General features: G+C 35.4%; 1 protein-coding gene across 2 annotated transcripts in view; it reads left to right on the top strand.

Moving 5' to 3' along the window:
• The window catches only part of LOC100645913 (glutamate receptor 1), a 335,783-nt gene that overhangs the window by 229,676 nt on the left and 93,622 nt on the right, over window positions 1-12,485 (top strand). For both annotated transcript variants that reach the window (XM_048407043.1, XM_048407044.1), the window contains exon 4: window positions 3,349-3,478. In XM_048407043.1, the coding sequence (XP_048263000.1) occupies window positions 3,349-3,478 (130 nt within the window). The remainder of the gene's footprint in view (window positions 1-3,348; window positions 3,479-12,485) is intronic.

Below are 12,485 nucleotides of genomic sequence, written 5' to 3'. Positions count from 1 at the left end.
AAACAATCGTCCAATTGATCAGTTTATTTTTAGTGAACTGAACTAGAAAAAAAAAATTAAAAATCAATAAAACATTCCATCGCAAAAGGCAGAAAATATAATTCACTGATTATCAAAGGACAAACATGTGATTCACTACTGTGTCAAAGGAAAACGAAGGATACCTCCCATTTCAAATCACCAACAATCTCAACAACTTAATTCAACTCGATCCGTAATTTAATCGGCCAGTAGAAACTGTCCACCTTCCCAGGCAACCTTGTTAAACTTTTCCGTAACTACCATACGTACATACGTATATTCGTCGTCAGTTGAGCTGCGCCATATTCTCAGAAATTGCTGCGGGTTTATCCTCGAAGCGGTTACCCAGCAATCAGTCAAATTAATTTTGCTTTCGTTTCTCTTTCCTCTGGTACCTGGCGCAAACAAACGTATAAATATTACCGTGTACGAGGAAATTCGAATCAAAATCGATAGAGATTGATCGCGGTGGTCGATAATTATCAGTTCGCGGACAGAGCTTGCTCGATCGACGTACAACCGCTCTACATACACTTTCCTATACATACCATAGCTTCATCCATAAATACATAAATATGTATGGAGTGTATACAAACATATTACAATTTGAATTTCGAAATGAATTGGTTCGGTCGAAAATTTATTCGCCACGTCGAATTGCAAACGGTGGGCGCATTTATCGGGTAGCGGTGTGGTAACGCCACTTGCAAAACTGATATCGTACGTCCATATTGGATGAATGGCGACCCCGTATATTCCAACCAGGATATAAGTGTGCGTTTTTATCCAGCCGTGTTTCGATACGTATTTACGTGCACGGTAAGTTCGCATGAGCACGCAACACGAACCGCGCAACGAATGTCCATGTCGTTTAAATGCTAATCGCGTGGTAATGCTAATTCGAAGCCCTCTCTTCTTTTTTCTTCTTCCTATCTATCCTTCCCACGCCACATTTCCCTTTCCCTACTGCGACTGGTCAATTACGGTTCGCGAGGAGGAAACGACCATTTATATAAGAGCAGATCTTTTACAATTTCTACCGATCCGTGCGGTACAGTGGCTTATAAAAGTATTTGGACATTCGTCATGGAAAACTTCTACGTGTACATTGTGAACGCCATATAAAATATTTCGAAACTTTATTGGCAATGTAATGAGACACGACTGTCACGATTAAATTGGTAAATTTTGAAAGCAATCTGAAATAATGGAATGTAATCTGCGGAATGGAATGGAATGTAATAATGAAATGAAATCTGAATGTCCATATAGAAGCTACAAAATGTGAAGATGTAAACGTATATTTAGTGAAAAATTAGTGTATAGCATGAATAGCTAATTATGATAAGTGTTAGATACGATCTTACTGAATGTCGAAGTTGATTAATATATAATGGTCAGTCAGGTATTTAAATACACTTGTAATTTCTGAATTGAAATATAAATCGTCCAGAAGCCACGATTCAACTCCGGGAATTAAAAGATACAGAGTAATAATGATGTTACAAACCACTATTTTTTAAATCTGTCTTAAAATTTACTATTATTGTAATTATGTCATTCTCTCGTAATTGATGAACTTACGCAGGTAAATAATTTGTTTCTTGCCAGTCAAATATTAATCATGTACTTATGTAATGAAATTAGAAAATTAATGAAAAGTAGAGTCGATTAATTTACACCTTTTAACAGGTTCGTATATAGATCACCTTATATATAGATTTTCAGATTTATTTCAAACTTTATCAACACGAAAACGACAATCGAGTCTCATAATGATGCCAATGAAAATTCAAAATGTTTTAATACTTACAAAATACAAAATGTTCGAATACTTCCGTGAACATTTGTACAATGCTAGTTTCTCCTGGTATCTTACAGAATGCGACATGTTCCTTGTTATTATATTGCTTCCTTCTTTTTCTGTCTCTTCGTGAGGGATTATTCTGTTACCGCAGATATTGGATGACGGAAAGTTGCTTCTGTAGTTAGCTCAGGAAACTTTAATGGCTAGCTATGGTCATTTTTACCGAGAGAAATCCGAAAGTGTTAGCCTGATTTTTTTATGAGACTTCGTGACGTGGTAGAGCTTGAAAAACTGAAACTAATGGCACACGGTTTTTGACAGTGGATTTTTTAATAGTTTATAAGATACGTACGAGTAGATGACGGTTTTGTAACTGTTCCATCGGATGAAGTTTCATTAAAAAGTCATCTTGCAACTTCTCTTTGTCAATTGTGGGACGGCTTACGAAAAGCAGAAGAAGAAGTTACTAAATCTTATAAAAACCTACACCATTTGTTACGTTTTAAGTTACTTATGATTTTTAATGATTAAAAGTCATTGTGTTGTTTAAAATATATCTTTCCAAGAAGTATTTTTTATAAGATGTACGTACAATTTAAAGTTTCGACAAAGATTTACACGATTATTCAGAGATATCTGGATACACACGTGTTTTTTGACAAAATGTATTTTAATTTACAAAATTACAAATGAAACGTACTGTCACGACTTTTATCTTCATAATTATCATAGCAACGTGCAATTTCTCAAAACTAATATTTAATAATAAAACTAACATTTGCAACTGTCAAACCTACTACGATTACAATGTTTTTTAATTGTCAATTTTGTACACATTTTTAAATTAAAAACCAGATAAAAAAAGGTTCTTCTAACTTGACAGTAAGACTTTCGTTATTGATGGAAGCAGTAATATTTAAATGCTAAATATATATAGTAAGCAGTAGAATATATTTCTATTTATTGAAATGTAATATAATTTTAACTTATAGCGTACCCCGAGTCCATAAAGAGATAGTAAGTTCCAATTCTGTTCATTAATTCCCCATCAGCTATAATCTTCGTTCCTTTTCAAATATTTCAAATACTGTTCTACAAATTAATATTACTACAAATCGACTTGTCATAAAGTGTCCAAATACTTACGAACATTCGTATGTGAAAAAGTTCCTTCTTCCTGAATGCAAAAAGAAGCACCAACGATCCCAAACGAAAGCGTAATTCGCTTAAATCAGCTGGTTACTTCGCAAGGGAGAAAGAAAGCTGGCGAAACGGTCCAATATTACGTAGCTAGGAGCTTTGAAACTGACCAACATTTGCGCCACGCTACAGCATCGTAAATATTTACGGCTACATTTGCACTGGCGGCGTTTCCGTCCTCGTCGTGCTCGCTCGGAAAAACTGCGCCGTTCAACAGTTCACCACGCGTCCCCGCAGTTTTCGGTTTTGTTCGTCCCTACGACCGAATAAAATCTGAAAGTCGAAAGCGTATACGTGAGTGTCCGCCCTACGTGTTTCAGGTTCTGACACCGTCCTCAGGTCTCTTGGATTTCGCCATAAGCATGCGTCCGGATTATCATCGCGCTATCATCGACACGGTGCGATATTACGGCTGGAAGAAAATCATCTACCTCTACGACTCCCACGATGGTAAGTCGCCGACCTTTCTCATGCATTTCTCATTTTACAACGTGCCCCTATAGGCCACACAGAGATCTTGCTCCTTGCATTGTATACGGATGTTTCTATTTTTATTTCACTCGCTAAGGATCCGGTCCCCGGTGACCGTGGTTCGGTCGATATAGCGAAAAATCGACAACGTTCGTTGGCCTAACGTCTGCATCGTAATCGCAGAATGGTAATGGACACGTTAGGAAACGAGAATTTCTTCATTCTTCTGGCTCTATCGTGAGACGTGTTTAAAGACGTGTCTGCTACGTTTTTTTGGATTATCGTTAACAAATTTCTTAAGACCGAGAAAAAGATGAAAGGATCGTTGCCGATCTACGTGATTTCGCCTCTTGAGCACGTGCTGAAGTTTTTCTTGAAGCGCTGGAAATATTTTTATTTATTAAAAGTAAGAGTGAGATTAGAACACAAAAATTCGAGAATCAGATGGGTTGAATCGTGGGGTGGATTATGTTGCGCGTTAGTTGTGCGTGTTTGGTTCGAGTTTGAGGTCTTAGACTTGTACTAAGTAGAATAGTATATTGTAAGTTTGATTAAGCTGACTGTGTTTCTTGTTACGCAGTACTCTTTTAATTTCTGTTATCAATTGGGTGTTGACGATATTTGACATATAATTCGTATTCACAATTTAAGCGGTATCGACGAAGTAAATAATAAATAAATTACGAATGTTTACTTCATTCATTTACGTCGATGTGCATAGGGCATGTGATATTGCAAAAGTATACAGAATATTCAGAAGTACAGAAGTACGTGCTGCAGTATGCAATTACAAGAGATGAAACAAATATTCAATTAAGTTTCGTTCTTTAGGGTTTTTTCTACAAGTATAAATTTATATAAATATCCGCAGTATTTTTCTGATTTCAACCACTGGACACTCTAAACTTCCGAGTCTTCAAAGGAAGCGTAAAGGAAAGCAGAGATATGGAAGTTCGAGCACTTGTGAATTTAAATATTCTGAAGGATATCCCCACGGGGCTTGAATTAAAATATTTGAATGATGTTTTAAAAATTTTTTTTAGCGCAGCGAAAAAATCATAATAAATTAAACAGGTTTGGATAAGTTTCTTTGAAGTTTCTGGAAACATATAGTTGCACATATATGTACATGTATATGCGCATAATTTAAAGTTATGTCAGGATGAACAAATAAGTTAGTTAAATTCGTTTTTATGCAGTTTAAATGAAAATTAATTGTTGTTACTCTCGTTGGTCATTATCTTGCTATAAGTTTTGCTACACATAAATTCTAAAACATAGGAAATCAGAAGAAACTTCAAGAACGTTATCATTCCAAACAAAATAATTCGACATTTTCTATTTCATGTAAATCGAAGGTTCCTTCACAGAATTTAAAATTGCGATTTATTCATAGAAAGAGAGTTACAATTTGCATGTATAATCACTACACTGTATGTGATAAAAGTAACGGAAGGTTAATCTTTTCCTCGTTTAGTACGTTTCTTATCCTTATATCTCTAATGTCAAACGAATAAGTCACGAATAAATTTAACAAAAACTGAAATGTTTATTACCGCCGTGAATATCAGATGGCCAGGGCCGATCTTCAACGCTTGCACGGAAAGGAAATGCATTTGCATGCTTAACTACGACACTGTGTTAATTTTAATTTCATACCGACACGGTCTAGTAGTTGGTAAAAATAAAATTTTTCATCTCCATCGTGATTCCGTATGCAAACGAAAATGTGGGCGACATTGAGTCTCGACGAGCGTGCTAGAAACCATGACACAGTATAATCTGTGGTATTTTTCACCGTTTATGCGACCTAATATTCTCGCAAGGAGTACGCCTGTATAAATATCGAGTCGATATAAAAATTCTCCAATGACATTGAGCTCTAATTATTTCAATATTCAACGTGAAAACGTTTAATGGAAACCTTGCGATGCTATTTTCATCAAGGATACCAATCCCCCCCCCCCAATGATCACGCGCGTAACTGATAATAATTGCTACTTACAACGTTCGCGTACTATTTTATTAATCGTTAAAATAAAATCTTGGAAGATAAATTAAATAAGTGATTAGTTTTCATAATGCTATCAATGTTCAAGAAACGATATGTACGAGATCAGCCTCTGATATCGAATTATTTATCGTTTTCTAGTCTAGTCAAAAATGAAGAACTTGGCGCAGAATATTCTATCTCGATTTTAATGTGCTCTATTGTGTTGTATTTCCTGAAATAAATGAAAATTATTATTCGTATGAAACATAGAAAATGGAGTAGATTTAATAATCTCCAACTATTGTATTACATTGAGCATTGTTACAATGAAGCGAAAAACCTTTTCCTATTTATTATTATCGATCATTTCTGTGTCATTGGACCAGCATTTCTAATCTTTCAAATTACTAATTATAAATTCCGATATTCGTCGATTTGATTTTACCTGAGAGATTCGAACTACGATCTAAGAGACAACGTTGCTTATGGAATTATTAATAGTTTACTGCAGTTTAATTTATTTCAAAGTCACTTTAATATTCTTCCTGGACGATCCATAAAACAATCACTTTAGACAGAACGCAAGACGTGCAATTATTCGACAAGGAAAATGTAAAATCGTGAAATGTAAAAACAATCGCAGTTTTGCCAACACCGGTTGCCACGCTATGCTTGAAATGCAATTGTGTTGCACGAGATTACTGTCTGTAGGTTCGAGGAAATAATTTGGCCTCGAAGGTCGAATCAGGTGAATACTTACGCGCACTCAAGGTGACGTTTTTCCTCTTACTTTCGCCATTTGCGTAAGCCGTTGATATCGCGATTTTGTTACGGCGTAATTCCTCTATAATGATCATATCTCTCTATTAACATATACATCAACCTTTATGTTAACGATTACGCGTATTTTCAACGACGTAGTTAAAAGTTTCGCGAATTCGCCATGTACACGATACTTGCGTCAATGCACGGAGTTACGACGTCCAAAGGTTCGAGAATTTCTCTCGGCGCGTGACAGTAAATAAGTAGGATAATTGTTTAATAAATTGACATTTATTAATGCCGAGGGATTGCAACGAATGCTAAAGCATTGCTATTGAAATTATAATAAAATACTTGATAAAGTATTCGGATGTATTTAAGTCACTGTGTCAGATATTAATATTACTGTAATCATTATAATTAATAAAAATACTTATTGTAATTTATAACATTAACATACTATTGGAAATTTATCTGCATTTTATGTTTTACATATCGTGTATATTCCAAATTACGCATTCGCTTTATTAATAATATTAATAAGAAATTAAATCAGTTACATCGATCAGGAAGGAGTACTTTTATAATACATTTTGATTCTTTATGATTTACGATGTGAAAATTATTTCTACTTTTCACCAATAATGGGGAAATAAATTATTTAAACACCAATTATACCGCTCGATTACCACTAATAAATCAACAGGCAAATTGTCTTCCATGTTTTCTCAATGATTATTACATCTCCTCGACGAGTTCCTAACCCGATTACCTTCAAATGATGGCAATCGCGTGTAATCACTAGATTTGCCTTTAAATCTTATACAACCGGCGCGACGCTTCGTCCAATACTCTTTATCACTTCTATTCGTGCTTGATTCCAGATAATACGAATGATGAGTGCGTCCTATCATCATCTTGATTTAAATTGTCAACATTCGTTCGGTCAACGAGTAATTATCCTTAATGCCATTTGTATGTTCTTAAATTTATCAAATTATACCATATTTACATGAATTATCACACATACAAGATGGATCAAGAAAGGATAAATTAATTGTTTTCTATAGAGTTCTTGAAGACATCTATTCCAATTTTCTCTCAAATTAACGAATGGAGCGGGGGAAATAGTTTTGAATATCTTTAACAGTGAATAAATAATTTTCAACCTAAAACACTGTTACAATGATGTCTTTCCCATGATTTTCTTGAAAAAGACAGGTTTAGTTATAACACCGTAATTGCAAAGAGTAAAAAAGAGAATGTTTCACGTAAATGTTATTAACCCTTGGTGTATAAATTATTTAATCGTCAGTTGTCTGCTTTTTTCTACCTATTACATGAAAAATAATTTCAAATAAATTACACGAGCATGATATGTAGGTAATTTGCTAATTACGTATAATAGAATCTTGTCAGAATTATTTACGAACGAAATGAAACTTACATTGCTGCGCGATGAAATTTTCAACGCGTGTATAACTGACACGAATCTACGATCTGTATTGTTTAAATTTTCGTTACAAGCTTAGATTTCAATTATTTCCAAAAACGATCTTTACTATTTTCTTCTTGCGACCAGTCTCAATTCTTCCAAATCTTTTTCACGCACCATCTAATAAACTAATCCTTTTAACTGCTCAGAAGAATTCAATTTTAAGAAAGTTACTTTGTTTTAAAGGATATTGGAATATTAACGTGGCCGTCTGTATATGAACAAATTCACGTGTGTATGATTAAATGGCTTAGAATGAAACGGACGATCTCGAGAAAGGAATCACCACGAAAGCGCTCTAATCCTTGCAGGCGATCGAAACGTTAACTCTTGTGAAGGGGGCGAGAATTTAATTACTTAATGAAGCTAGCGGAACGGTCGTTCAACCGAAACTATTAATCACCAACTGCCTGCCTCGTGACCGTTCCGTGCCTTACCGGTTTCCGTTTCGTTATAACTCGGTCACGCGCCCGTTGTGCTAAATTATTTAGGATTCCCAGCAATTGCTCTTCTTCCACCATCGAACGATAAGAACGACCATCGCGCAAACCCCACTGGGGTTTAATTACCGAATGCAAATGTAAATATACTTTAGGGACCATCGCGTGGCCTTTGTACGCAATGGTTTCTCTCTCTCTCTCTCTCTCTCCCTCTCTCTCTCCCTCTCTGTCTGTCTGTCTGTTTGTATGGCGGACATCCTTTACAGTTCGCCCTTTACCCTCGATTTCAGGTTGCATAACGTTGTACGATGCGATCTTACCCGATTAGTGCTACAATGTTAACAGAAAGAGGTAACAGCAGGAAATTGTGTACGTGAATTGGGAAGCTTTAGCCTAGATTTATTGCTCCTTTATGCGTCTAGTGCAACGTTTTTTTCCCAACTATCTGTTTACCGAGTGATAGGTCTGGATTAACGATTTGGGATATGTAAATGTTGTAAATTAGAGGCGGGTTAACTGTTTGCGACTCTACGTCTAATTGTGGTATAATTCTGTCAATTTGTTAATATAATGTAGTTAGCATAGGGACGAATAAATAGTAATTACAAAATAATGATAATGCTTATTAACAGTGTACATTGGGAAGAGAATATTACTGTGTTTATTAAATTAGGTGTATGATGACAATATAATTTTCTTCTTAAAATATATATATTATTTATAGTTAGTGGATATATGACTTATGGATATGGTATTTTTTCAATCTGTATATATAAAATATGTATGTGTATTTGTTTGAGTTCTAACTTAATTTTGAGTATAAGAGGAAACTGTAAAATGTAAAAAAGTAAGTTTGTTACTCGAGACAACGTTTAGTATTTTAATCTACTATTAAAGAAATAATATTCGATTTAACTGTATTCCTTGTAATGTGTATTTTACGTTTTAATTAAACATTGATAAAGAAAATTACGAGTTTTGCAATCGCAATTGCTACCAACAAAACACGTTATACAGTGTGCAGTATAATAATTAAAAATGAACACACGTGTATTCCCAGATTACCTTTTTAATAGAAGTATCTAATTGTTTATGTTACTCCATAACATACGAAAATACAGCTTAATTATGAACAATTTTCAGAAACAGGTTAATGAGTGCGACCTATTTGGAATAAAATATCAAATTTAACTGGGATTACCAATTGTTTATGCAATATCGTTGAAATTTCACTTTCAGATGTTTAACGATTTTATTAGCATAGATTATCGCGAATCGTTACGTTCTCGCGCGCAGTTAACAGCTTTCAGAAATGTTCCCATTTCGTATTTTTTCCATTCAAATGAGATACTAATATGCATATATCTAAGTACATGTAGTGCAACAATCGATAAATCGATCTAATCGAGTGTTTAATAATATTCACGATCTCACTTACGACAAGCTTGCACAATCAAACTAATTTACACGTTTCTCTTATTCCATGCAAACTTGTGACTTATTGCTATCACGGACACGTGACTCTAGCACGTCGTATACGCTAATATTGAACAATTGTTTAAAATATTCCACGTTTATTAGATAATAATATAAAATTGGATAAAACATTTCAATGAATCATTTACATTTAACGCAGACAAAAAAATGTTTAAAAATAAACTCCTTATCGCAAAATTCCTAATTAGCTCGTAGAATTTCTTGCAATTTCTTTTCCTTATAATTTCCAGGTCCTTCGGAAATTCTTTGAAGGATAAAGTCTGTTCCTTATAACTGCTAACTAAACAAATTTTCATAAACAAAATCTTTCCTTCGACATTTCCACCTGGTCCAAACAAATCTTTTTCGCAGAATTCTCAATTCGCCGAAAATACGTTTATTAATTTATTAACACAGAGGAATCCCCCGGACATATCTATCAACATTCGTCTCCACTACAACCACGACTCGATTTATACAAATTTCTTTACAGCCATCGCAATTGTCAAACATACCACTTGGACGGCCATTCACCCTGTCAAAGCAATAGAACCACATCTCAAAGGCTGTCTCAGAGTGTTTGGAAATGCATTTCTGCTTGGTCAGTTTGGCGTCGCGAGTTTCGCTTTTTCTTATTGGAACCGCCTTCTGACTCGGCGAGGCTTCCCATTTCTTTTCGCGTTGACAGCTATCGTCCTTATATCGCCAAATTTCTTAAAGGTTACGATACCGTTGCATGTCTTCGTCTCTTCAACCTAAAGATCTTATCGTAGTTGTCGATTCAAAAAGTCCCAAACATTTCGTTGTAACTCAGTTGCTGCAAAAACGTCGTAAGAAATTTCTCATTTCTTTTGGTTTCGGCAAGTTTCGAACGTTCGCTAATTTACGAAACTCGTTTCTGTCGTGGTCTAACCGTCAGGAATTGGTGCGTTCAAGGCCATCGAGTTAGAGAACCCTTGGTTACGCTCGGTCCGCTTTTTCTCTTCGCTTTGTTCAAGACGAAGGAACGTGTTTGGAAAGGATCAGAAAGAGTACAAACAGCGTTCGCGATCCATGTAAAAATACTTCGTGCTCCGTGTGCTGTACAAATTTCGCAAACTAATACCCTGACATTTTTATTTCGCCTGGCAAATGGCGTTGACCTGTCGGGATTAAACAGTGAGTTTAAATATCTGTTGGACTGATTATTTCGACAGAGTCGTTCAGATCGATATCAATACGGTTTTTCATCATCCGTGAACAGAAGAGAAATGTGCATTTCCATCGAACGAAACGGAGAGACACGGAGAAACACGTGTTTCGTATTTGCCACATCAAATACGCGATTCGAATAAAAGTTTATTTTTCCCACTGCCTCATTGTACCATTCCGGTGTAATTACATGCGAAATTTGTGTAAATATTTTTTTTCCTTGATGCAGAAGCGCGTTAAATAATAGCCGGAAATGAATGATGCGCGTTGTGATTCGATCATAATGGGAATATTAATTCAATTAAAATAACAGCGAGTCTGGCCAGTTGTTTGACTATCAAATCGTTGGAAATACGTAGTAGAAGTGCAACGGAAACGAGAGGAAATCAATCAACACGGGGAAAACATGTAACAACGATTCCCATATTCGATGTTCGTATTTCCCATTTTATATCAATAGTGAAATTGCACGGGTGTTCCGCCTTTAATAACTTTTGCTCGAACGGAATCGTTTGTTTAACAATGCCTCGATGTTTTTAATGAAAACGTGCGAGAGCGTGCGTTCAATTGGATCAATTAGAAACATCGTTATGCGTAACGTCGTGCGAGATTCGAATGGATCGGATATTATCGAATTTCTTCCTTTAGAGCGTTTTATTGCGGTTCAATAAATTTGGCGAAATGAATTGTCGTATGAGGTTTATGTTTGGAATAATCCTATACAGGGACAGTAAGCTTCAAAAGCTCCGGGTATTTGGTTAATTGGCTGCAGCATTGAATCAATAGCGTAAAAGCTGGTTCAATAATTTTATATCGTTCCTTTTTGCTTGTTATTAGCCAGTTTCTTCGTTAATACGAGTTATATTTATTGTAAATATATGTAGATCAAGTGAAATAAACGTATATTACGTATTATAGTACATCGTTGGCTATACTTGTTAAATATTCATTCATATATATTTACGTATATATTATATTTTTCTATAAATTCATTCAACAATTTTTTGACGATCCTGCAATCACTCTGCAATCACTCTGCAACGACTCATTGACGATTCTACCACTTGTTACTACGTTTCTCTGGTATCTGTCTCACGGCATTCCACGATGATTCTACGATAACTGTTTGACGATACGCATCATATCGATGTCACATATTATACAATTTTTTCTACTGCAATCTCAAATATTTTACACCTGTCGTCATAAGCCTAAATCTTCACGCTATTCGCCCGTATTCATGGAAATCGCTATTTCGTTTTCTTTCATTCACTGTCGATGTTCAAGCACTCGTCGCTCGACGATTCACTGCATCCGCAGATCATTCCACGCAGCTTCTATAATTACAAACTTCTTCATATCGGATTACCGGATATACGTGTGTTGAATTCCAATTATTAATTCCGAGATCTCAACTTTCAGTATTCAATAGGCTAATTATAATTACAACAGTGTTTCTGTTCAGAATAAACAAACGAATGCAAGAATTCCCAGGGAATTCCCGATTTCGAATAATCGGTTTTTATCTTTATTTCTACGCGATCGGCACCCGCATTACTCGCAATTAAACTCACGGGAGGAAGAACGATGCAGGCCAAGTCCATGGAACTGACCGCGTGGCTCTCGAGT

The sequence above is a fragment of the Bombus terrestris genome, chromosome 7 (genome assembly GCF_910591885.1).
Source record: "Bombus terrestris chromosome 7, iyBomTerr1.2, whole genome shotgun sequence".
Classification (NCBI taxonomy): domain Eukaryota; kingdom Metazoa; phylum Arthropoda; class Insecta; order Hymenoptera; family Apidae; genus Bombus; species Bombus terrestris.
Note: the sequence above shows the minus strand (reverse complement) of the source record. Positions and strands in the feature narration are given on the sequence as shown.